Genomic DNA, 27,524 nt, shown 5'->3' on the forward strand with positions numbered 1-27,524 from the left:
CCTCGTTGTTCGGCGAACAGGTGTTGTCCCACTTGCAGAAGCACTCGGTGCGCTTGCGGGACAGCCGAACGACATTCACCCTTGCGAAAGGCGTGGCCCATTCGGCAGGCGCTGCAAGGTTGACTGTCCGATGGGGAGATCGAATGAGACGCTGTCGTCTTATTCATCTTCCAGGGCTCAATGTTCCAGTGATTCTCGGTCGGGACTTTCTCCTTAAAACCGGTATCGTTGTGGACATTGCGAATGGCGGCTATCGTGATGGCCCATTTTGCCAACTCAAGCCGTTCATCAGCCCGCCGGCGCTTACCATCGCCTTTGCGGCAGAAGCGTCGGAAACGTGCCTTGCGCAGAGTTCGGGGCCAAGCCCCCGCTCACCGCACTTGCCCTCTCACAGCCCCTTTCGGGAACGAGAGGCGCGGCACGAACCGTGTCGTGTGCCAACTCCGGGGTCGTACCCTGGCGTTTCGCGCTCGAAACCCCTGCGTGGATCGACCGACACGACACGAAGAGGCACTACATCCTTTGGTCGCCTGCGCGACTCAGTTGGATGAAGCACAGAAGGCTCGTCTGTCGACACTGTTACGTCAGTACGACGAGCTCTTCACCGATCAACCTGGCTGCACCGATTTTGTGAGCCATGTGATCGAAACTGGTGACGCGCTTCCTTTGAAGTGTAACCCCAGGCCCGTCAGTCTCGCCAAAAGGCAGATTATCGATGGGTTGCTAGATGACATGCTTGCGGCTGGCATTATTCGCCGCTCGTCTAGCTCCTGGGCGTCTCCAATTGTGCTGGTGCCTAAGAAAGATGGCAGTCATCGCCTGTGCGTCGACTATCGCCGTCTGAATGGAGTGACTCGTAAGGATGCCTATCCGCTCCCCACGATAAACTCCATCGTAGGTAACCTGGGTGATGCACGGTACTTTACCACGCTTGACGCCTCTAAAGGTTACCTACAGGTCCGGATGGGTAACCGTGACCAGTGTAAAACTGCGTTCACGTCCCACAGAGGGTTGTTCGAGTTTACTCGTATGCCCTTTGGTCTTTGCAATGCTCCTGCGACGTTTCAAAGACTCATGGACCGCGTCCTCGGGGAAGCAAAGTGGTCATACTGCATGTGCTACCTCGACGACATCGTGATTTATTCTTCACGAACCTTCGAAGAGCACTTGGCCCATGTTGCCGATGTACTCGAGAAGGTGAGGACCGCCGGGATGACACTTAACCCCGCTAAGGTCCTATTAGCGCAGACCCGTGTTCAGTTGCTCGGGTTTACGCTGGGCGAAGGCTCCATAGAGCCGGATCGGGAGAAACTTCGAGCTATTCTCGAATTTCCCGTGCCCAAGGACGTACGTGGCCTTCGCCGGTTTCTAGGAATGGTCAAATTTTACCGTTCCTTCATTCCGTCCTGTGCCCGACTGCAGGCGCCCTTGAGCAAACTCTTGGGTAAGTCTGCTGAGTGCCAATGGGGACTTGAGCAGCAGGAGGCGTTTTGCCGACTGTCTAACGCCATAGCGGAGACAGCGCAGCTCAAGCTCCCCGACCTGACCAGACCGTTCGTTGTACAGACTGATGCGAGCGATCTGGGTTTAGGAGCTGTTCTCCTACAGGAATACGATGGCGTGTTGCAGCCGTTGGCCTTTGCCAGCCGCTCCTTGGTCTCTGCGGAGAAAAATTATTCCGTGACCGAAAAGGAGTGCCTCGCCATCGTGTTTGCACTGCGGAAGTTTGACGTCTATCTTGATGGGACGAAATTCGTAGTGCAAACGGATCACAGTGCGCTCAGCTGGCTGATGCGGCTCCGTGAGCCTGCCGGCAGGCTGGCGGGCTGGGCTCTCCTGATACAGCACTATGACTTTTCGGTGCAGTATCGAAAGGGGAGCACCAACGTGGTAGCTGACGCGCTATCTCGTGCCCCACTGTTGGCCGAGGACCTTGATCCCGGTGCGACCGCCGCTAGCGGTGCCTTAGCACTTGCAAGCGTCGGGGGCGAAACAGCAGCTTCCCCGCCGTTCGGCGTGAAGGGTGAGTCCCCATGCGGACAAACCTTGGCTGCTAACCAGGTAAGCGGCGCACCGCGAAGCGGCCGAGCGGGGGAGCTTTCCCAAGGCCACGAGGCCGAGAGCGAACCCGTAACGCCAACCCAAGCGGTTGTTGCTGCGGTCCTGAGTGGGCGCGATACCAGACTCCCCCATTTTGGGAGAATGGGCATCGCTTTCAGCAGAGAAGAGCTTCTGAAGGCCCAGCAAAGTGACCCGTTTTGTCGCGAAATATGCGACGGTCTCGGAGAGATGGAGCGCCGTGACGCTGCTTGTCCTGCAGCGGGCGCCGATAACGACTGTCTCGACGAGACGGAGCGCCGTGACGCTGCTTGCCCTGCAGCGGGCGCGAATAGGGGGCTCGAACCAGCGTGTATCGCTGAGTCCCCGGCGGATTCATATTTGCTGGACCACGACGGGCTCCTGCTGAAGTATATAGCCACTGACGACGAGTCCATGGACCCGTTTAAGGTGGTTATGCCCAAATGTCTGAGAGCCGCACTGTTGCGATCCTCTCACGACGAACCCATGGCCGGTCACCTGAGTGGCTCGAAAGTTTTTGCAAAACTGAGCCGCGTTGTGACCTGGCCTGGCATGAAGCGAGACATTTTTCGCTACTGCCGTTCTTGCCGCGTCTGTCAAACGGTGAAATCAAGGGGTGGCAAACCGCCCGGTCTGATGAAACCGATTGTCAGTGAGCGTCCGTGGCAAGTGGCCACCTGTGATCTAATGGGACCATTTCCCAGAAGTAAGCAGGGGTTCATTCACCTGATGGTAGTCGCTGATCACTTTTCGAAATGGGTGGAACTTTTCCCACTTCGGAAGGTGACAGCGCGAGCGGTGCTTGAGAAGCTGCAGGAAGTGTTTTGCCGGTTCGGCTTCCCGGAAAGGCTCATCACTGACAATGCTTCGTACTTCACCGCTCGGGTGTTTGGTGCCACGTGCCGTTCCCTCGGAATTGATCACTGCACCACTTCACCCTACCATCCCCAGTCCAATTTGACGGAGCGCATCAATCGTACGCTCAAACCGATGTTGGCGGCTTTTGCCGAAAGTCAAAGGGACTGGGCAGACCATTTGAGTGAGCTCGCGTTCGCTATTCGAACATCCGAGAGTCGCTCAACTGGTTTCTCGCCCGCCTTCTTAAATTTTGGAAGGGAGTTGGCAAGTCCGGTGACCAGCGTCACTCAATGCCAGCTCGAGGACGAGGAGGCGCCGGCAGACTGCTCTGCTTACGCGTCGGCACTTCGGGACAGGCTTTGTCGAGCTTTCTGCAAAGCAAGGCAAAGTTTGGCGTCGGCCAGGGCTCAGCAGAAGGCCCAATATGACCGCAAGCATCGCGACCTAGTTTTTGAGGTGGGCGATCTTGTCCTGAAGCGCAACCACGCCCTTAGCGATGCCAGTAAAGGGTTCTCAACCTCGCTCGCTCCTAAGTGGCTTGGTCCGTACCGAGTGGAGAAAGCTTGCTCTCCACTCGCGTACTTGCTGAAAGATCCCCATACGGGAAAACTCAGCCGTGCCCATATCGCAGACCTGAAACCCTTTGTTTCACGGTCTGACGAGCTTGCGCCAGAGCCCTGCGGCACTTCGCGCCAGCAACGAGGCACACCCGGAGCGGCGGACCGCATTCGGACCCCGCACCGGTATAATCTGAGGAAGCGGTCACCTTTGTGATTTCGCGCCGGACGGCGGACTTCTCCGCAACCGAAGGCCCTCGGTTTACTGTCTAGCCTCAGTATAGGTTAGCTTCTTTACGGCCTTTTCTCGTAAAGTAGTTGACCCCGCCCTGCCTGCTGCCAGTGTTTCTTTTTTTTTTTGAAGTGTTCATGTGTATTTTAAGTTTATTTGTCTAATATTAAGTGTTATTTCTGTTTTATGTTTTTTTTGCCAGATGTTGAGTGTCGTTTTGCTCTGCTTTTACTTTTTTTTTGTGTTCGTTTCGTCAACCGCGAAGGGAGCTGTGTGTGACCTTGAGTGTCGGTGCTTGCCGGGAGAGAGAGAGACGAAGGACGCTTTGCGCCTACGCTCGCGCAGCTGTCGGCGGTGTGAGTGCGTGACGCTTCAGTGCGAGCCCGCGAAGAGTGCGTGATGGCTTCCCCCCATCGATGCGGACGCTGAAGGTGCTGGGGGGTCATTGACCCACTGACGTCAGACCGTCTGGCTGTGCTCTGCTCTCGGCCGTCACCGAAGAAGCCACGCTGCCTTCTCCACCATGTCTCCTGCGCGAGGCCAGCTGAAAGCAGCTATATGCTGCCGGCCAACGCCGGGGCGCCTCGCAGCCAATTTTGGTTCGGCCTCCCTGACCACCGGAGGGGCCCGGCTTCCCGCAACGTCCAGCTCCCTCATCGAGCCAGAAATGCGGGGCCTCCGAACAACCGAAGCGGCTTTCGTCGGACTCGCGGCTTATCAAGAGCAGCAACAAGCCATCAGTGAGTCCCCTCCCGTACCTCTGACCTCGCACTCGGGCATCGCACCCAGCGGACACTGTCACGCCCTTTTCCGCCCCTCCGCGCAGTGGACGCTATTCCCGCTTCAGCACCACGAACACTAATCCCACTTTTCTGTGCTCCCTTTCGCAACTGTTTTATAGTGTTATGTGTTTATTTTGTTATTTATGTTTATGTTTCTCCTTTGTAATCATTTTTTTAGCAGCAGTAGCAGGGCTGAACTGAGATTAGCTGTCGCTCATAGCAGTGTCATTTTAACTGCATGGATGACGCCCGGCTGCCTTTTGCAGACCGGTAAAGGGCAAATTTAGGAGAGGGGGATGTGGGAATTGAGGCTGGCCCGCTGCCTTTAAGCGGGCTTTCCCGCCTTTTCTGCCGTTCTCATGTCCCGACATGTCTGCCCTCCTTGCTGTCTGCCGCGCTGGGAAGGGCGGAGTGACGTTTAACTCCCTCACCCGGAAGCGGATGTGGACTGTGGCGCCGCGCGCGGGGACTCGCGAGAGGTTTTCGCGGGCTGCGTCGGGAGCGGTCAGATACTCTCCGGGACAGCAAACGGTGAGCCACGCTATCTTTTCGTCCGTCGACTCCCGTCAGTCGGGGGTTCGTCGGACTTCGCTGACGGCGCCTCGCGCCCAAGGCGAACGCTCACCCGCTGTTGCCCCGCTGCGTACGCACGGCCGAAGGGCGGTACGGTGTCCTAGTGCGTGGCCTCGCTACGCCGACCCGTCTCCCTTCGAAGCCAACGCGAGCGCCTTTGCCCTCGCTCGAGCAACCGGGCCTTTGCTCCGGTGTCTCCGTGGATCACCTTTACCGCGGAGACGTGCTCGTGGCACCCCTGTGTAGTACTTTGTGCCCGTGGCGTGGATAAGCCTACTTGCTTTCCCGCCGCGCCTTTTTGCAACGGGCTGTACTGCGTTTGGTGTTGCCACAATAAAGTGTTGCGACTTGAGCAGTATCGTGTTTTCCCGCCACGGCGACGGTTAACGCGTGCCCTGCGGCTCGCTAAGACCGGACCCACGCTGGTGGCCGTACTCCTTCGGGATACGTGTACACCACACATCTAGTGGGGCGCAGTAAAAACAAAAGCATCTGCAATATCTCAACCAATAGCGGAAATTCATCAATAGCCGTTGCTGCTGCTCTGGCTCCCCCTGCTTTCAGTCTGCTGCTACTAGCGCAGTAAAGCCGGGCAACACTGTGGACGGCAACAGTGACGCGAGACGATCCGGTCGGTCCGCCTCATGAGGCGGGTAATTTGAAGTGCGCTAACCCGACGGGGAGCACTAAAACGTGATTTTATTTAAAAATAGGCCCTTCCTTGACAACAAAGTAACACTACGAGGTTTCTGGACTGCTATTTCAACAATCAACGTCAACTTAATAGTTGACTTTAGTATCCATTTAAAGACGAACAGTGTTCTTTCGAACTTTCCTGCCTTCACCGTCAAAAAAGTGCCGCAGTTTCCTCGCTCATGCGGCGCATTCACAGTTGACATCAGAGGGAGCCAAAGTGACCAAACTCATTGGGAATTTGCTCAATTTGCCAGCCGAAAACCGAGCTGCAATGTCAACACGGAAAAAAAGAATCCAGGAGAGTTTGCTCTGGAAAATTCAGGCGAAATTGCCGGAGCGGCCCGGAAAACCACATCTGCACCCGTAAAAAATGTTCACATTCGCTCTGCCCTCGTATACATGCCACCTCCGCCGCCGCCATTACCGCTTGAGGATTCATTCCATTTTGCCAATTTCTTGGGCACTAAAATTCGTACGGAGTTCTAACTACGCATGCAAGGCAATGAAAAGAAACAGGTTACACCTTTACTAATATTATTTCAGAAAATACGCCAGAAGAAATGACACGAGGCGGACACAGTGACAATGCCGGATTCAGCCGGCAGTGCAAAAGCAAGACACGTTGGAGCATGCCGACTCGCTGCTGCTGCACTTTCTTCTATTTCCGGTGTCATCAGTGATCGTAATGAACGCGTCCTTGTCAAGGCCGTGAACTGACGTGCCGCGCGGGTAGTTCGCGATAGCAATCCACCGGCGATGCCTTTGCCGCCATGCTGAATCAGCAGCTCGTTGTTTACTTCAGGTGGTTTGAGAGATAGAGCAGCTGGCAAAGCCAAAGCCGTGAAGCAAAAAGGCAATAGGCTATTGCATGACGGGAAAACTGGCCTCGGACCGATTTTTCCGCGTCAGCCTCGTGGTGTGTTTTTGAGGCCACCAAAGCAAGGAAAATTCTGGCAAGTTTTGCCACATTCACTCCCACTGAGAAAACAATGAAGTCCACATTAACATTCGCCGCGTCTGTCGAATCATTTGACATACTCTGACAATTCAAACGTGGCTCTGCCAAGCTGGCGATCTTCAAATTTGGGAGATTCGTAAAACCAAGGAGTACGGGTGGAAAAAACAACTGGTACACAGGTAGTTCTTTGTTTACTTTCCTTTTTTTTAATGGCACCAGAAATGTCATTGGCATTGGTGCTTTTGGCGGGTCACGTGAGTTTAGGTCAGATTTGGTGAATTTATGATCGTTTTAGCTGTCAAATAACCAAGAAAACACTTAATATAGACTCTGAATGTGAGCAAGCTAATAAGAAATGCTAGTTAAAAACAGCACAAGAAAAAAAGGAAATGTAAGGACAGCCCTTGTCATGTTTTCTTTTTTTTTATCCGATTTAGTCGCTTCAATTATTAGTTAGCGTGGTTTAATTTGTGGCTGGTCGAGTAACTCGTGTCCCAGGAAAATTTCAATGAACCACAGGAACAATAAAAAAGATCTTCGTTGTGGAGGAAGTTTAAATACATTAGGCTTATAGAATGGGGGCGGGGAGAATGCACAAATGTTCGTTGAAGTGGAGTTCATTGAAGCGGAGCTTGACTGTATCCTCAATTGATTGAGCAAGCAATGAAGTCCCCATTAGCATTTGCTCCACCTTAGGTCTCCACGTTCAATTAAACTGCCCTATCATTTCCTTACATTCCCCATGCACGTGAATTTGTGCACAGGTGCAGCTACACTTACAATTTTATGCATTTTAAGTGTTTATTAGGTGCATTTCCTACCCAGAATATTTTCAGGTGGGAGAAATTTTCATGAATTCTCTATTCAATGAAATACCTAGACAAATGCAAAATTCCAGAAGCATTACGATAGCGTGAATATTTATCAGACAGGATGTCATCATGCCACCTACATTAAAGGTAAACGAAGCTTGCAACTTCATCGTGTTCTAGCCATTGCCAAGTGCACACTTAAGAGTAATGATCTGCTCACAAAACATGTAACCATATCCACAATTGACAATTTAAGAGCTAAGAATGATAACACACCTGGTGTGGGGCACCTGCTGGTATGAAGACTGCGTCTCCAAGACACTGGGCAACAGCGTATCCCTTAACGGCATATTCACGAAAAAGGTGCTCGCGGAGCTCGTGATCCAGATACCAGCTCTGGTCATGGATGGGATCACGATGGGGCTCCAGCTTCTCGCCACGCTCCAGTGCCACCTGTACCATAAGCAAGGTGGCCTTCATGAGCAGTTGAAATTTACCAAACTGCACTCTCAGCACATTTGCATGCACAGTTGTCTTGACACTGCCACATGTGCAGGCTTGAGCACTGGTTGCACTGAAGCTTTCGAACTTCTAGACATTGAAAAACAGTTTCGTTATGAATATACCCCAAGGATAACGCTTGATCGACCACCTTTGCGGTACAAAGCAGGCGGTTGAGGGCCATGCCATTTGCTGCTCAAGTCCTTGGGTCTATGGTGAACGGCCACTTTTTTACGACATGAATATTGAGGTGCTTACAAGAGTTCTGCAATCATGTGTATGCTTGGCACTGTCAGAAAATAACAGCCAGTTTGTCTCGCTTGAAATCTTCAATTTGGTACTGCGTGCGTAGTCCCATTTACATTAATGATGAGTACAATGAGAACGTCTCATATTTACACCAGATCAGTCAAGTTGGTGGAAGCACTGTAATGTGCAGTGCTCAGCTGCATCGAAGTTCTTAGTGCCACATCGTAACTTATATACCACCTTGGCAGTTTTACAGCTCAATTAGTGAGCATAATGCAGCCAATGACGCACATGGCCACTGTCATTGTGTATGTATCTCGCAGCGATGAGTTTGAAATAACATCGACCCCTGCTCTCACACCATGAGCACTTTCAAGCAAACTTTGGAGAAAGAACAGTACTGCTTCGGAGCAGCCATAAGTGCTTTCGGAGCAGAAAAAAATGCTAGTTTGAAGAAGCTATTGATGTTTCGCAAGCAGATATTAAATTTGCCAAACAATAATTAGAATTCATTGCATTGACCAAAACACTCAAATATTAGCATTTATTATGAAGTATATTTAACAAACAACAATACATGTGATTTTCATGAAGCAAACAATGGGGAGTTGTGGGGAGTTGTCAAAACTGTGCTGTGAAATGGCCTATAAATTAAAATACTTGTACTTGTGGCAGAAATCAAATCTAACAAGAAATGTTAAGTGCCAAATTTTAGAAGTGACCACCGTACCAATTTACTGTTCTTAAATAAGCAGCAGATAATCGATATGAGATGAGGCACTCCTGCACATTTTAACACTTCACCACACTAGCCTTCATGTCAAGCAAAACACAGCCAAATGAGCTATATGCTTAATATGCCAGTTCTTGTGGCACAAATGAGATCAGAGTCAATAATGCTGCAAAGCAGATTGACTTGTTGGGCGAGTTGGTTCATTTAAACGAGCTGCACACTAGTAGCACACTGAAATGGTAGTACACTGATTTTTGCAGTTTCTTTAGGACTTATGAGAAAGTCAAACCGTAGAAGTTCACAGGAGGCGCTGCGTTAAGAGCGTGCAGCGGAGGCGAACGAGCTCGTAGAAGTTCACAGGAGGCGCTGCGTTAATAAGAGTGCCTCGAGCGTGCAGCGGAGGCAAACGAGCGCATCAAGTCACATCACACATGAGACATAAGCGTTATCTGGCAGTTGTCTTGGAAAACAAAACGAGTGGCTCTGAGACGGGTGTCCTTGCCCATCTCAGAGGTGATAAGGTGTAGAACGCAAGGTGACAAGTAGGTGCCCCCACCGTTTCATTTTCGCAAAGCGTTGGAAACACTCGCTTTTCGTTGCAAACGTTGCATGGTCAGCGCAGCGTGATAAGCGCTACGGTCCTTAAAATTACTTATGTATGCCTTTTATAGTCAGAAACGCACATGCAGAATATATACTTGTTGTTATGGTGCCCAAGACATGCACAATAATTGCTTTTTTATTGACAATTGCACAAGCATGAACGCTCAACCTTGAGCAACATAGGTGGGGGCTGTGAATGGGGTCGGCCATTTCAAGTACCCGATGCCGTAAAGAGTGAAAAAACAGACAAATGTACAGACAGACAGACCAAAATTTTGCATCAAAGGTCACCAAGAAAGAATATCGTCTTTAAAGTTACTGTATGGAACAGCATTCTTATTCTGGAGCAGTTTGGACCAATCCGCCTTTTCCATTTTCCTGTGGTGTCATCTGGCGTTTTTGGTAGGGGCTGGGATAATGGCATTGCTAGAACGAAGACCTCGAAGACCAGTTGTTACTAGACTTTTCCGCTGGGGAAGAGCACACGCGCCGTGGCATTGTGGAAAAGGTGAATCGGAGGAGCACTTTCATCACTGCACTAGTTCTAATGTCACTTCAGTTGTCCAGACAATTCACTTGGCCTGCGTCATATCATATTACACCAATTGCGATCGAATATGTTCACAATTATGGTGAGAGTAGTTCCCAGTGGTAAATGTACCCTCCCCCCCCCCCCCCCCCCAATGTCACAAAACCACAATTTCAAAGTCAGTTTGGTTCTTTTTGCAGTTTACTTGCTAGACCAAACCAACGCTTCCTCTATTTTTTAATCAATTCCAGCCAGATGCTCCTGATCCAGTTATACACCACCATCTCCTCTAGCCCTATCCCACTCTCGCACACCACCTAGCCTTCATAACAGTATTATTATAAAGTAGTTTTTTGATCAGTTGTGTACAAATCCGTGGGGCGGCTTCTCGCATTCCTCGTGTTCACGTTATTGGCAGTCAGGCTGCCTTTCTAAAAGATACGGTGCTTTAAGATAGCATGTCACCGATTGTGGCACTTTGAGGGCAGCCAAAGGGGAAGCGTCACAGCAACGCTACTGCATGCACTGTGCTGTGATGCGGCGGCGGCAATGCTTTGAACTAAGCCACAAAGAAAGGGGCGCGATGGAACAAATCAGACAGACTTATGAAATTGGAGTGGGAAACATGATAATCACATCTCCGGGGTAAAATTCTCGGAAGCACGTATGATGCAAGCAGTGCTACATATCATGTAGTGTGCAACATGGCCACTTTGTAAAATAAGGTAGACAGACCGCTCCCAGTGAGAAACAGGCATTTCCACTGGATGTCACAGAAATGAAGAAGACGTTGACCAAGCAAAGCAACAGGTGTACATCGCTTGCAGCTCATGAGCATGCAAAGTCAAAATTTCTGTTTGATGTGCCCCACATAACACCTCTGCATGCGAACCAATTGAGGCTTGTTGCACACAAGGCTAATATAAATGTTTAGCGTAAACATGTAGCTTATATTTATGCTGAACAGCAACAAAAGAACTACCACCAATAATAAAACATTTATGGTATCTCACAGTGTGATATTTACACAAAAGTGTGTTAACATGTTCTGCTGCTGGAGAATTTAGTGTCCTGGAAGCTCATGTGCTTTATATACACCACGATCATGAGGGTACAAACCCGAGGTCCTTACCTAGTCTAGCTGTATCCACACAGAGTAGCTTCAACCGGTCGAGAACCAAAAACTGATATTTTGAGGTTTTCAGTGTGTGGAAACTTTTTCTGGTCAACATACAGCTGAACACCAGCCTTTGTCGCACTCACAGTCATAGGCTTGCACACGAATAAGGGGGTGACACAACTGTTTTCATCGTGCAAACTTACTTTCACTTCATGTCAACGTTTCAATAGTGAGATACACTAGTAGTTGCACTTTGCTACGCAACAAATTTACAACGCGCACAACTCAGTCATGCTTGAATGCGTTCTACACAAACTCGTGGTCCGTCCCCATTATGTGATAGCGATGACACTGTGCCGAACTCTTGATGGAAGGCTGTTGGAAAAGCGGTATCGGTTTCGTTCTGCCACACAAGCAATCACTAGAAATATGCGCAAAGGAATAAATTTTTTATGGTTAAGAATAAAGAGTCGATCACACCTCTTTCAACTGAGTAATGCTGCCATTAGCTGCCACTAGAAAGAATCAATAATCGACCTTCCATGCAAAGGCACAAGGTCATTCCGTGGGCTTATTCAGGCAGTCTGTACCCGTTTTTTGAGAAAGCGTGAGCGTCATTTTCTATATTCTTAGTTTTCAATTATACGAAGGCTTTGCCTGGTCCCCTGAGAGTCAGATAGCCGAGGTTCCACTGCAATCGCTAAGCTTTACGAGAACTTGGTTTTGACCTAAATGATGCCTACTGTTCAAAATGCTGACTGCACAAAAAGATTCGGACAGAGGGAGGTACGACTGTCTTCCCGTACGTCCCTCTGTCCCAGGCTTTTTGTTCTGTCAGCATGTTAAACAATCGCTATGTTGTCAGCTTCAAAAAAACTGAAACGAAAAGTCGCGGCGGCCCACGAGAAGTTAACGCAACGGTGCTGACGATAGACATAGGAGGCGAGTAAAATTTCACTGCAGTTTTTAAGCAGAGCTCGTAAATGGATAATTGGTTAGTAAGTTTTATTAAAGCTGGCCTTGTGGAATTCTGAAAGTATGCAGTGATGTTAACTTTTTCAAAGACTCTTCAAGTGTTAGGTGAAAACTAAAGTGGAGCCAAACTATTGCGAACACCATTGGCCGGCTGCATGTCAAGTGTCTGCACTAATATTCAAAATGACCGTGTTTTTTTTTTTGAGTCATTCAGTGATTCTCCAAGTTCAACGCAAGTCTATAATTACTAATAGATCATCTGGTTCCGCTCAGAACGTCGCAATATATATTGAATGACACAAATACCAATGCCCCTTGTTGATTTATGTCGTCATTGTATTTAAAAGGTTGTGGCCTCTTACCGGTGCGCAGAATAAGTAACGGATGTGAGTACAAACTAGTGCGTAGAAGCAACACAATGAGAAAATGAAAATAAAAATGTTGCAGATATGGAAGCACGGCATGGAGTATGTTAACTTTGGCATGAGCTGCCGCCATTTATGATACACGGAAAGTGCACAAGTTTTTGGTAGCATTATTGTCACTTTGTTTTGGATGAGTACTTAGGATGCATCATGACGAGCAAACATATTCAGGTAGCTTTAACGACCCACTGGGATAAAAATCATGCAGTTATTATAACGCTGCCTCAAAATTTTATGTCGACAAAGTATGTGCCGCTGAACCAATGCTAGAGGAGTGTTCCTCATACCTCTCAGCCATATTGCTTAGAAAGTGCTAGCCCACTAATCTCGAAATGACAAGCACTTCGATTTCGCTAGCCGGAAGCGTTCCATCCAACTCATGTGCTCTTGCAGGAAATGGGAATCAGGGATGTTGATGTTACACAAAAATTCTTGGCAAAACTCCTTCTGCATAAACCATCAGCTTTGACATTGTTCCTCTTAAGTGCAAATGAATAAGTGTATAAGCAATGACGCAGAATCAGTATTGGTGTGACGAACAAATGGGTACAAGTACAGGCACTACCTATTAAAGATTACCTGTACGAGAAAGTGTGGCATGCAAAGTAACATAGAAGAAAGGTGCACTTGACAAGTCTCTGCTGCCAGTCTTTTACACTTGGGATAGCTGTTACAGCCTAACAAAGTGTAGCGGCAGTTTGTCAACCGGTTCTCATTCGCCAATTCGATTTTTAATTAACCCCTCGAGCATTGTGATATACATAACAATGGATGGCCAGATACATGATGGAGAGAGGGAGACAGAAGAAAATGCACCGGTTTTAGATTATGCCCCTCCTCTCTGTGAAAAGACTATCTAAAGTGTACACCAGACACAGGCCAAAGTGAACTTATGCAATGCCGTGCTTGCATATCTGCAACATATTTACACACAAGTTTGAACTCACCCATCACACATGTGTTTCTTATATTGCACAACAACACCTTTTAGCTACGACGACTACATGAATCAACAAGTGCATCAGGGTGAACACATGCACGTACGTGAACACATATGTGCTTGCACACACACTTATTTTGATGGCATTGTGGCAATAAAGCCGAACTAGCATGTATGTCCAGAGTTATCATATCTGAAACTACAAGTAAAATCATATATGCATCGCGGTGAACTCCTGAATAATGGTCGGCCAGACTTTTTAGCTTTGGCCGACATGACTGTGCACTCCCATAAATGCTAAATAATGTTTCTCGGTGTCTGCTGGCAACGCTTCCATGAAAAAGTTTACGTGCAAAAGATCCTTTCTTGGAACTATGTCAACCTTTCATTATTGCAATGGACCATGTGTGTGCACGCGATGCGTGAAGATTTTGCCCAATAGAAGCCGCTTTAACAGAGTAGATGTGCTTCGTTGCATTTAAAATTTTATCGCATCAAACTTTGACTGAATGCAGCAATGCCATTAATAATATCTGGGGTTTTACTAGTCAAAACCACAATATGATTACACTCGACGTTTGATTTTTCTGACGCCCGAAATTCCAAACATTCCCAATTTCTTCAACTCATCTGTGGCACCGTCTAGTTCCCCCATAATGTCAATGTATTAAAACGTGCGATTTTCGCACTTGTTGCGGTCTTGAAGCTCCTACCGTGCCACCATATTGGTTGTTTTCAAAGCCTCGAAACACCACAGTGCAGCAATGTCTCCTTGACTAGATGCCCACCTTGTCGTTCGCTTTCACATTGTAGCGCAGTTCCATTCAGTTCTCAAATATTCGAGGCGGCACTCATTGCCTTAATGACTTTCTACTGCAGCAGAAATGCAGGGTGCTTGCTAGCATGGTGCTGGTGGCACTTTCCACATAGTAACAAGTGCAATGGCAATTTCAGGGGCACCACCACATGATCTCTCTTGCAGGCGTTCACCATTCATGGCGCTCGTCGCCTTTCCACGGAGAAAAGAGGGAGAGGGTGCGAACCGAGCTTCCAGACCATGCACCAGGCATCTAGTAACAAAGGCATTGGCCATGGCTGCTGTAGTGTTGTGCGGCGGCACACAGAGAACACATGGCCGGCCGACATGAGGTACCCAGAAGCTGGTAGCCAAGCAGGGATGTGGCTATCTCTCCGCCTCCATTCCTTCAGTGCCCCAGTGTGCCGCCTATTCCATGGAGGCAATGGGGCCCTGTGATTACGGGTTTACACCGGCACCGCTGCCAGGAACGCCAAGCCGGAGCCCAAGAAGGCGCTGCTCCTCGAGGTAGAATTTATACAGGAAGTACGCTGAGTAGCCAAGCTTTCTGGATTCGGCGTGGCGGGCGATATCCTCGCTTTTGACCAGATCGTCTCTGGCATCGCGTCGCCGCACCTACAAAGAACTTTTTTTCAAGATGGGCAAGGACTTCACACTACAGAAGGCGCTCGACGGGGCAAGAGAAGAGGAGCGCGCCGACCGCGCGTTGCTACAGTTATCTGGAGCGCAAGTCTAGCTTCATTGAGAAAGTGAATCTCCTGTACGGATGAATGGATCCACCTTCAACATGCTTATCGACACTGGGGCAGCTGTGTCATTACTCAATGTCCAAGATTATACAAGGAACTTTTCGCATATCAAGTTGCTACCTTTGCACCTCGTTCTACAGAATTACTCAGAGCAAGCCATAAATAATCATGGCTACTTCAAGGCAACAGTCTCGTACAACGGCAACTGCGCCACGATTCCCTTCTACGTCACGGACAAAGGCACCTCACTCCTGGGATTAGATACCATGCGAGCTCTGAAAATAATCATCAGAGGTGAGACCCTCACTTGTTCTCTCGTCGACTCCTCCGCGATTCCGTAGAATGCGCCACCAGAGTATCACCACCTGTTTTCGTCCGACATCGGCACCATCCGGAATTACATTCACCGTGTCAAGCGTCGACCAGGTGTGCAGCCAGTGGCGGCTAAACTGCGTCGTCTTCCCTTCTTGCTGAGGCGAAATTTGCAGATGAGCTGCAAGAAATAGAGTCGACTGGCTTCATTGAGAAAGTGAATGCTTCGGACTGGGTGTCTCCCTTGGTCGTCGTCCGCAAGAAGGACAATTCCATTGTAGTGGACGGGTTCCCTCTACATCGAGGAACTTTTACAACAGTTAACAGGTGCTAAATTTTTTTCTAAACTTGATCTTGCATCCGCATACCAGCAAGTTGAGTTAGAGGAGGAGAGTCGAGACCTTACTACTTTTGTAACGCATCAAGGGCTTTACAGATTTCGCATAGTGTGCTTCGGGCTGGCATCTGCTACAGCTATTTTCCAAAAAATGATGAGCGATGTACTGAAGGGGTGCCCAGGTGTTGTCTGTTACTTAGAGAATATCTTAGTTTGGGGCCGTAATCGGGAAGAACATGATGTGCGCTTGAAAGGTGTCTTGTCTAAAATAGATTCCTGTGGCAAGACGCTTAATGACAAGTGTGTATTTGCTGCTACTGAAATCGCATCCTTAGGTCTCAACATAAGTGCTCGCGAGTTATCGCCAGTTGAGTTTAAGGTCGCTGCCATTCTTGATGCCCCTGTTCCTACTGATGTTGAAGCACTCCAATCCTTCTTGGGGTTAGTTGGATATAACACAAAATTCCTACCACATTATGCTGATGTTGTTGAGCCTCTGTGCCGCATGCTACGGCAAGGTAAGAGTTTTAACTGGTCCGCTGAGGACAATGCCAATTTCAACCAGGTTAAAGAACTATTTGCTCACCGCCCAATCATAAATATTTATAAGAATCTTGCGGTGGTGGTTATCACTGATGCATTCAATGTCGGCAACACAGCAGTGCTTCAACAACAGAGAGGAGATCAGCTGCTAACTGTTGCTTTTGCATATAGAACATTGTCCCCGGCGGAACACCGGTATTCAGCAGGGGAGCGCGAAGCTCTTGCTTGTTTGTTTGTGGTAGGAAAATGGCATGTCTATCTTTAGGGTCCGCATTTTACATTATGAACTGACCACCATTATGAACTGACCTACTCTTCTGTCAGCTGGCGCGTTGGGGCGACGCCCCTTGCGAATTCCTCTATGGTGCGCCCGGCTATTATACTATAACATTCCTGTACAATATTGCAAAGGTGCCGATAATGTTGTAGCGGACGCATTATCTTGGCTGCCTGCCCAGCTTCCACTAGCACAGGCACCAGAAGAAGAGAATTTCTTCAGTTGCTGCTTGCCTAAATAAGGACAAGTTACAGGCAGCCCCTAAAGAAATTATCCGATCTATCCCATTATCCCACTAAAGAAATTATTCCATGTAGTATTGTGCGATGCGTCCGCCACAAGGAGAAAACAGGACACGGCGCTGAAGCACCGGCCGACAAGAAGTACGCAGCAGCCAGTAGCCAAGCAGAAACTCTTTTTTCATTTTGTACAATGCCGCGCATATATACACAGGCTAGCGGCCCCTGAGGGCGAAAACACTTCACATGAAACAGAATCTGGCAACCATAAAAACTAAACTGAAACACCACAGCTGCCACACTTTCGAAACCCTCAAAACTGTAAATGCCGCGATTCAGCGCACGCCAATTCATTGCTAGTCGTAACTTCAGCTACGCTTAGTCAAGACTGTGGCCACAGTTGCATGGTCCTTTTACGGTAGTGCTGTTTTCTGTGGCGCTGTGGTCCAGTGTGAAAAACTACGCAGTTGACCATTGGCGTGCTTGCAGACTCAAGGAAGGTGGTTACACAACAGAGCCTCCAAAACCTTTTGCCACGCGAGCTTCATACCGGATCTTGTACGTAGAGGACAGCCTGTGCAACAAACTTCAACCCGCGAATGTTGCCTTCGGTGATCTGCGTGCTATCGAAGTTTTGATTGCAGCGATGGTTCAATTCCAGGGCTTCACTGACACTGACAAAAACCTTGTGCTGTGCGCGGAATTGACTGACGTCGAAATCATTCAAGTTACGGAGTATTTCGATAACTCCGACATGGAGATCGAAGAGGAAGTGCCTACGCAGCCAAGATGATCGAAGTTGATGTGAGCACTGACACTGTCATCTGTGTACAGCAACAGCACGACGTTGGCCGACATTGAGGAAGACATAATTGCGGGCAAGTGGAATGAACTGCAAACGATGTTGGTTTTTTTTTGTGCTTAAGTGTTTACAAATGCGGTAGCACCGGCCACACCATTCTTTTTTATTATATGAGGTCCGTTAGGGTAGGAGAAAATAAAAACTGGCATAATTTGGAGCATTTGAAACCTAATCTCCCTGAGAGTAGTCCCTTTGGGTCTCCACACACTTCTGCCAGTATTGCTGCCATTGTTGGAAGCGTTCTGACAAAGCCTCTTTCGAAATGAAGTTTATCTCGTCTGTCGTAGCAGCCATAATGTCCTCTCTTGTCTGAAATGGCTCTTCTTTCAATGCCCTCTTGAGTATGCGAAACAGCCAGAAGTCACAAGGAACCATAGTACATAGCTTGCTGAACTACAGGAGTCTTTCGCCAAAAAAGTCTGAACCAAGTGTGAGGAATGTGCAGGAGCGTTGTCGTGATAGATGCGCTAGTTTCCTGTTGACCAAAACTCGGGTCTCTTGCGCCGCACAGCATCACATTGGCGATGGAGGACGTCCCTGTAATACTCTTTGGGGATTGATCCTGTGGTGTGTACTCATGGATTACCACACCGCAGAAGTCACAGAAAGCCACTTTCAGGTTACCACTTTCAAGCCACCACTTTCAAGCCACCACTATCAAGTCACCACTTTCAGAAAGCCACCACTTTCAAGTTGCTGCGCACTTGGTGGAGCTCCTGTAGTTCTGGCGACGTGGAATGCTTCCACTGCAAGGGCTGGGATTTGGTTTTCGGGTCATACCCATACACCAAGCCTCGTCACCAGTGATAATGGTGTTCATGAATTTAGGGTCACTGCTTGTGAAATGCCGCATGTCCTGCAATACTTCAACACGAAGTTGCTTTTGCTCTATCGTGAGGAGTTTTGGCACGAGTTTTGCTGAAAGTCTCTTCATGGCCAAATCTTCATTCATAATGGAATGTTCAGAGAAAGTGCTGATGCCCACCTCTTCCACAATTTCCCGGAAAGTCACACGACGGTGCACCCATCTTTAAAACGGTTGTACCTCTCCTTTATCTAAGAACGGCTCGTGGCGACGTCACGTAAAGCCATCTTGCTCTTCCGAATGGTTTCCTGAATGGTTTGCACTTGGCTGTCGCCCAGTTTCTGGCAAAATTTGATGCAGGGTGCCGCTCACGCAGCTTTGTCATTTTTCTTGCAATAAAAAACAGATTGGAGCACTACACACAACCTCACTCATATGCTGCATCCCAGCTACTGACACTACTGGCAGGCGGGAAAAAATTCAACATAGTGAAAAGGTTCAAGCTCGGCTGATGCAAGCGTGCTCATTTCCTCGCAAACTTCATAAAGAACGATCCAATGAAGTTCTGGAACTATATTAGCGAAAGAAAGAAACCCATATCACAGGTTTTTGTCAATGGTTCAATGGTATCTAATCAGGCTGCCCATGCTCAACACCTCAATGAGTATTTTCATAGTGTATTTTCTACTCCTAGTGCTTCCCCATCTGTCATAAATGCGGACAATGCTGCAAATGTAAACTTTATTTCTTATTCTGGTGTCGTTGCTAGGTTGTTGAACTCAAAGACTAAGACTTCTTGCGGTCCCGATAATAGCATCAACATATTTCTGCGTCGCTTTGCAGAGTCTGTTGCAAAATACTCACTCGTCATTTTTCGAGTCTCTCTGTTGTCAGCAGAATAGCCAGATGACTGGAAGTCGGCACGAATAGTTCCTATATTCAAGAAAGGTGACCGTCTGGTACTACAAAATTATCGACCGATCTCCTTAACATCAGCTTGCTGTAAGCTTATCGAACACATAATAGCTCATAAATTAAATGAATTCTTAGAAGAACGCTCAGTTTTAACAAATCATCAACATGGGTTTCGAAAGAGATTTTCTACTACAACATAATTGGTTACTATCGTTCATACCTTTGCAACTTGTCTTGATGCTAACGGCCAAATTGATGTAATATTCTTAGACTACAGTGAAACATTCGACACAGTTCCACACGATAAACTAATTATAAAGCTTCGGTTAGTTGGCATACCAGAATTATTTATCTCCTGGATCTCAGCATATCTACTCAATCACAACCAATATGTTCAGGTAGCAGAAAACAATCGGGCTGCCTTCCTGTGACTTCTGGCTTTCGTTCCGCAGGGGAGCGTACTAGGCCCCCTTCTGTTTCTGGTCTCCATTAATGACATTGCCAATTTAATTAGCACCCCGGTACATATTCGTCTATTTGCTGACGATTGTGTTTTGTTTAGAGGTGTAACCTGCATTAGTGACCAATGTGATCTTAATACTAACTTAGACAATGTATCCAAAATGGGGTGAACAATGGGGAATGCTTCTTAATACAAACAAATGTGTGTATCTCCCCATAACGCACAAAAAAGTCCTATTAGACTACACATACAATTTAACTGAAGCACCTTTACTTAAAGTAGCCTCCTATAAATACTTAGGCTTAACGTTAACAAGTACCTTATCCTGAAATTTGCACATAAATAACATCTGCTCTGCCGCTTTCCGTAAATTATGCCTTCTCCGCCACAAGCTCAAGACCGCTCCGCCTAGTGTTAAACTCCTCTCCTACTTTTCCTTAATTAGGCCTAAACTTGAGTACGCCTCCATAGTTTGGTATCCTCACACAAAAATTAACGTTCAAAACCTAGAAAGAATTCAAAGAAAAGCAGTACGATTCATATATAGTAAATTTATGTCAACTGACTCCCCCACTGCATTACTAACGGCAAATGGTATAGAACTATTACAAATTCTAAGAAAAAAAGTCGGCTACAGTTTCTTTCAGACATAGTAAACCACAGGATACCCTTAGACACAGCAGCATACGTATCCCCCTTGTTAAGCAGACCCACTCGACACCACTATCCTCATTCCCTAACGTCAATCTTCGCAAGGACTGATACTTTTCGGTACTCCTTCTTCCCACAAACAATAGATGATTGGAATAATTTAAACGAAGCATTTCCTCAACGCCCTTGACCATTTGTGTAAATACTCTTCTTCCATGACTTCCTTGAATTGTATTGTCACCTTACCCCTCTGTCTTATATGCAAAGAAATTGTGTAAAAAACGCTTTGCAACCTTGTTTCATTCTATTATTTAGTGTGTTTCATGTATGCTCACCCTGCTTGGACTTTTTGTCCGCAGTATTATATAAATAAATAAAAATAAATAATCGCACAGTACACAAGCTTTCAGCATTCAGCATTCAGCTGTATCAAAATGTGGCCCTGGCATCCAACCCGTGATCTTTGGGGCCGGTAGTTGAGCACTGTAACCACTGCGCTACTACAGCACATGATAGTGGTACCACTATAGTCTACTGTTACTAAAAGCAACAGTAGAGCACGGTACAAAAGCTGCTTCTAAACATGGTACACTTTGCATTAACAAAAGCAAATTATACACAAAGTGGTAATCGTGTAAGCATGGAGACATGACTTGCCTTAATAAGCACATCTCTGATCTTGTCAGTATCACGGGCATTGTAGATATGCCAAAGAGCTCCTGGTCTGGCATTTTTTTCTCTCACCCTCTTTCGTGTCAGGGCATCACATGCACCTTCATCAATTGCATTCAGTGCAGCTGGAAAAAGTATGAGGTATGTTTGTTAGTAATGTGGCCAATAACTACAGTAAAACCCCGTTGATTCGGACTTCGGGGGCCGGAGAGAATGCCCGAATTAACCAATGGTACGAATTATTGTGAGTACGAACAAAACACTTGAAAAATATCTCATACACCATCAGACTTTTATATTTCTTAAAAACGTCTGATCGCGGTTTGCTTCACGAATCACAATTTTGCGGAGTTCCTGCAGGTGGCTTAGTCCACGCACACTGTTCGAGGAAAGCACGCATATGTCCTCCAAAACCGCCAACGCATGTGCAGCCTCCGTTATAGTGTGGCATGGACGCTTGTCAGCATCACGTACGTCTTCGTCAGCCGATTCCCCTTCGCCATCCAAGACTTCGGCGACGATATCGCTATCAGTCACTGTGTCGGCCACGGCAACATTGCTGTCAATTGCAAAGTAATCGCCCAGGGGCACATCACCTGGCATGATGCTCACATAGCGCGGTCGTCTTGCACTTCGACGATTTATTCATGGGCCACTACCCCCGGATCAGCAGCGTCGTGCACAAAGCCGCTATGCCTAAAGCACTTTGCGACTATTTCAGGCGGTGCGTTGTTCCACAGGTATGTCAGCATGTAGATTGCGCTTAGCAGGCTTACTTCGTACTGCTTGCCTGACTCCATGCAGACCAACATACGCTCAAGTACCTGCGTCGATAGCGGCTTTTCACGAACTTTATGATTTCCTGGTCCATCGGTTGCAGCGAAGCCGTTGTATTCTGAGGCAGAAATAACAATTCAAGGTTCTCGAGCCCAGACACCTTCGTCTGTGCACTACAGTTGTCTAGCAGGAAAACTTTCAGAGCTTTGGCCACAAAGCGGCGGTCGAGCTGACGCAGCCAGGCTTGAAAGAGTTCGTCAGTCATCCAAGCCTTTCTGTTCAACCGGTAGTCAACAGGCAGCTGCTTAATATTCTTCAAACATCTCGGCTTCGCAGCCTTCCCGATCACCAGCAGTGGCAGCCGCTCTGTGCCGGTCATGTTAGTAGCGAGAAGAACAGTCATGCGCTCTTTACTTCGTTTTTCACTGATGCATAGGTCCCCCTTATAGGCGATTGTCTTGTCAGGCAGAGCCTTATAGAAGAGCGCTGTCTTATAAGCATTGAGAATGTTATTTGGCTCGTACGTAGAAAGGCGCGCGGATATCCAAACCGCCAGTCCCACACAACGCTTTTGTCAAACACTTCTTTCACCACACACGTGGCAGAATACTAGCCCGTGTCGTTTCTTGAAGCCCTCGAACCAGCCTTCCGACGCATTGAAAGAGTCAATGTTCATGGTCACCGCGAACTTCTCTGTTTGTGCGCAGATAAGGGGGCCGTGCAAAGACAAAACGCACATCACCCGAAACGGCAATCCAGCGCAACAGCACTTCTTCTAGCTTGGGATGCGCTACTATTCGAAGCCTCTTCCTTTGGTCCCCAAACATGTCCCCATCATATGCTTGCATAATGACGGCACTGCCTTCCCTTTTGGTTGTTCAAACCACCATGTTTTTTTTTTTGGGGGGGGGGGGGGATGCCTGCGAGATGTACCACATGTGGGACAAAGTAAAGTTTTGAATCTCAGAAGCAGCAATCCGATGCCAGTTGTTTAGGTGCACCGTCAATTAAGGGGGGACGCGGCTTTGGGATCGCGAAAAATGGCAAAAAAATCGATTTTTTGAAACTCAAGTTTTCAGTTTCTGGAACCCTTTTTCTATCTGGTTCCAAAATATCTACAGTGAAAACCGCGCAGAAGTGCTTCGGAAAATTCGTTTCACCCACCTAGGTAGCAAAACTTTTTCTGGAAATGGCAAGAAAACGGCGATTTTCAAAAAATTATAGCTTCGCGATGCTTGGGCCGGGAGCCGACTTCTTGGGCTCATCGGAAAGAGCATTTCTCCGTGTTTAACTTTCTCGCCTCAGCTGGCTCCTCCCTTCAACAACAAGCGAGCCAAAAGCAAATGTTTGAAGGTCGTTTTGAGGCCCTTGATTGGCTGTGGCCGCCATGTTGCCTCAGCTCGCCTCGCCATTGGCCCGATGCTCGCTCCGGGAGATCGTCGTCTGCTGCTTGTGCGTCGCGAGGACATGGCTCTCGAAAATCGCCACTTCGTGACGTGTTCACGGCTTGATAATCACTTAAGATATAACTACGCTTTAGTTACGAGCACTAAGCGGATGCGCGATCATGTTACTACGAGCGAGAGCGCAGTCTACGAGCCCCGCGCGTCATCAGAGTCGTCTTTAGCCCTAACTCCGCCGACAGCGAGACTGCGGGCAGGAACGACGCGCTAGCACATTCGTGGCAACGTGCTTCTTTGCAAGCAATGAAGCTGAAAGCGGCGGCACGATCTGATTGCTACGAGTGGCCGCACCGGATGCACCATCAGATTACTACGAGCGGGCGCGCGGCGGTCTACAAGTGCGGCGCGTCATCGGAGTCGGCTTTAGGCCTAACTCCTCTGACAGCGAGACTGCGAGCAGGAGCGACGCGCAAGCGCACTCTTGGCGACGTGCTTCTTTGCAAGTAATGTACCACATCACTCGCTAGCTCCTCTGAATCGCGTACGGGCATTTTACGCATCGGCAGCGAACAACACAATCAAGCTCATCAGCCCCCCCCCCCCCCCCCCCCTCACTGCCATGGATTGCTCAGAACAGCGGCTAGCAGTTTCGCGCGTCGTCATTCGAAAATGCGATGCCAAGTGCAGTGCGTGCCGATTTTTTGTCTTCGTAGTTACATATTTCTCACATCGTCATCGAACGCCGCCGGCAAGTGCATTACGCGCCGGCTGCACTGTCCGCGCGGCCGCGCACCCCACGATCATATGGAGTGTTGTCAATAAGCTTTTGTGATGCGATTCAGACGTGCTTGGAGCCGTGCTTGATATCGCCACGAACGTCTATGAATGTTCCGAGGTTAATGAATTGCTGTAGATTAGAGTTTCCTCCACCGGCTGTATGATGATGCGTTTCACAGCTAGAGCGGCAAAAGAGCACGTATGAATCAGGGGCAAGAATTTTTATATGCCCGTTTTACGTCATTAAATATACTGCTAAAAATTCCTGTGCCACCAGTTTTCTGCCCATAACTTTGTTATTTGGAAAGAAGGCATAGGCTGTCATGGTGTGATCCATTTTTCTGATGCAATAAACTTCTCTCTAAATAAAGAAATGTTCAGTGAATACTTATAATCAAGAACGTAATTACGCTAATTACAACTTAGGCACAAGAAATATGTGTAATCAATTCAGTATATGGTCTCATTCAATTACAATCTTTTTTGTCATGCCTATCACACCACTCCTTCATACAAAGAACTTGGTTTGAAATCCATACTTGTTCTTTGTAAAACATGAAAAGGAAATTATGGGGGGAAAAAAAAGGTCAACCAAGGAACACTGGTCAGAGACCAGATACCTGAAAAGTCAAATATCACAAGACAAACCTAAGATCACAATCTTTAGGTGTTTCAGAGACGTAAAAAGAAGTTGAAACTTTAAATGCAGTTTTCTCAATACTGCTTTCATGGCATTATACTCAGCTCGTGGAGCAGATATCTGGGCAACCACTGTACGGATTTTGATTCCGTTTATTTTGTAATGCTCCTTGAACTGTGCTTCAGGAGGCTGCGATCTTAGTTTTTCATTGTACTCCTTAAAGAATTTTTTATAGAGTTTCTTGTTTGTAGTGCAAGTGTGCTCATTGCAGTGTCGCTGGAGAAAACGTAAACTACAAGTTTTAGTGTTACAAATAAGTTATTTTGAGAACGCAGTCCCCTTCAACATACATTTGGCAGTGGATACAGCAATTACCAACCATTTTTGTCATTTTATAAATCCTCCAGCCCCTCCACGAGGTTCAATTGAAAAATAATTTGTCTCTCATTAGGTATTTGTGCTATCGCCTCGAAATTTTTTTGGATGCACGGTGAGGCCATTGTTAGTGTCTGTGCCGATTTTCATCATCATCCGACCAGAAACGAGAAAGTTCATTCTCAAAAGCATGTCCCCCCTTAAGGTAGGCTGAATCCCCTCCTGCTTCCTTGTCGTGACTCGACCGCAGTCGGGCATTCGGATTAACCAAAAAACAGACGAATAGATCCGAATTGATGTGAAGTTTCAGTCATCGGAAAATGTATATTTTGGATGGGACCAGACGCCGTGACAAAATTAACCGAAATTCCAAATTAACGAGGGTCAAATTAACGAGATTTCGCTGTATAGCAGGCACTTAATCAACAAAACTGGCAGAAGTACCATTGATGTGTTCTTCATACTTCCCATCACTGGGAATTCCAACATAAACCATAACATTCACAGCATCGCTGACATCCAGATGTAGGTTGGTAGTGCCTTTATTTGGGTAAAGTGCAGAGCCTGCAAGCACAGAAACAATGAGAGTTAAAGCCACTGGGCAAAACAACTGAAAGTTGCTAGTTCGATAAAGAAAGCGAAATAAAACAACCACGACAAGAACAATATCTCACTCTACAGTTCTATTCGCACAAAAGTCTTCCTGCGATTGTTTGCTTAAAAGGAGTACAGCGTAAATATTACTTTCAGTGACTTTGCAGTCTAATATAAAAATGTAAAATTCATGTAGAATTCGTGAAGTAGTTTAATAGTTCGAGGATTTGAATTGGTATAGCTTCCTGGCACAAAATAATGCAAACGAATGGGCCAAGTACCAGTCCAACTACTTTCTTGTCTAGTCAATTCGTGCTGTTTTTTTGCAATGAAGTAATAATCTCAGGGAAGCTGAAGCCCAGATAGCAACAATAACGCAACAGTTATAAAAGAGTGTTTTTCTTGGCCGCCTGTCTAACAAACCATTTGCACATAGTGTTTAATGAGCATGGTGTCAGCTTGCACGGATACATCTCACTCGATGGCAGTGCAAACAAGTGATCAACAGTACAAAGTGATCGAATCGATTTCTTCAGGGTTTTTTTTTTTCTTACAAGAGTTGTAACACCGAATGGCTGAGATCAAGAGATTCTTGAAGAGACAGTTTCGTGACACGACCGGTTCACTGGGCCTTTAGAAGCACTGCAGATCACTTGCAGGATAAGATACTTTTACCAACTTTGCTACTGCCCCACCCCTCAAGACTGTACAAATACCGTATAGTGCGGAATATAGGTGGAGATACCGGTTCTTGGCATAAATTGAGTGATCATCTGGCAACAAGTAGTGTCGCATGCTTCTTGGACATCACTATCGACATCGCCTCCTTAGGCCTACACCTGACGTGTTCTCTGCCGACGCCATTTTTCTTTTGTTGTTCATTCAGTGTTCCTAGTGAGTGGCGACCTTGCCTTGCGGCAAGCTATGTATACCGGGACGCGGTGCAAGTTCACGGCCACGTTTAAAGGAAAAGTCATTAAATTCGTGAAAGCGAATAACAACACGGCACCACGGCAGCAATTTGGAGTGTCCGAGAAAAGCGTCAGGTACTGGCGACAACTAAAAATCGAAACTTTCAGTATTCAACATGCGGAATACGTCGTTTTGAGGTCTCCCAGCTGTGCTCTCGGACGTAATGTTCCCTTGCTTGAGGCCACTAACAGATCTCGAACAGACTGCGACGGCAATTTGTCAACAAGCTTTTGTTCAGAATGTCCCTGCATCAGTGATACGTTACAGCTGGAAGCAAGATAAGACGTCACAAAATGCCAAATTTTACAAGAAATAATCTGAGTTACTGTTGCAAGGCCTGAATCAATCTAATTCACATATTACTGCCCTAAAATAAACAAAGAAGTTGCTTTTTCTGTTCCTGTTTGTGATGATTATTCACTTGTGAGCTATGTAGCATCTGGCAACTGTGGCTGCAGCCTTCTTGCTATGATGGCTATGCTTTACTTCAAGATACTGTGCATCTATTGCCATAACTGTAGAAACTGTACAGGACATTCATAGTGCCATCTAGCAGTGCAAACGCCGCGAGGTTGTGACAGTCATATCAAGAACTGATGCGCATCTGGCGTTACTGCCTATTTCAGGCATTTGAACTTTCTTTGCATGGTGCAGTGCTATAAGCAGCGGTGACATGCACTTAGAAAGTGCTCCCACCTGTTGTTTTCAATAAAGAAAAAAAA

The 27,524-nt window shown here is 47.3% G+C and overlaps 1 protein-coding gene across 5 annotated transcripts in view; it reads right to left on the minus strand.

Moving 5' to 3' along the window:
• The window catches only part of LOC119176633 (lysine-specific demethylase 3), an 88,441-nt gene that overhangs the window by 23,503 nt on the left and 37,414 nt on the right, over window positions 1-27,524 (minus strand). For all 5 annotated transcript variants that reach the window (XM_075876329.1, XM_075876328.1, XM_075876330.1 and 2 more), the window contains exons 7-9: window positions 25,681-25,800; window positions 21,250-21,389; window positions 7,824-8,000 (exon numbers count right to left, since the gene is read on the minus strand). In XM_075876329.1, the coding sequence (XP_075732444.1) occupies window positions 7,824-8,000; window positions 21,250-21,389; window positions 25,681-25,800 (437 nt within the window). The remainder of the gene's footprint in view (window positions 1-7,823; window positions 8,001-21,249; window positions 21,390-25,680; window positions 25,801-27,524) is intronic.

This window comes from Rhipicephalus microplus, chromosome X (assembly GCF_043290135.1).
Source record: "Rhipicephalus microplus isolate Deutch F79 chromosome X, USDA_Rmic, whole genome shotgun sequence".
In the NCBI taxonomy this organism is placed as follows: domain Eukaryota; kingdom Metazoa; phylum Arthropoda; class Arachnida; order Ixodida; family Ixodidae; genus Rhipicephalus; species Rhipicephalus microplus.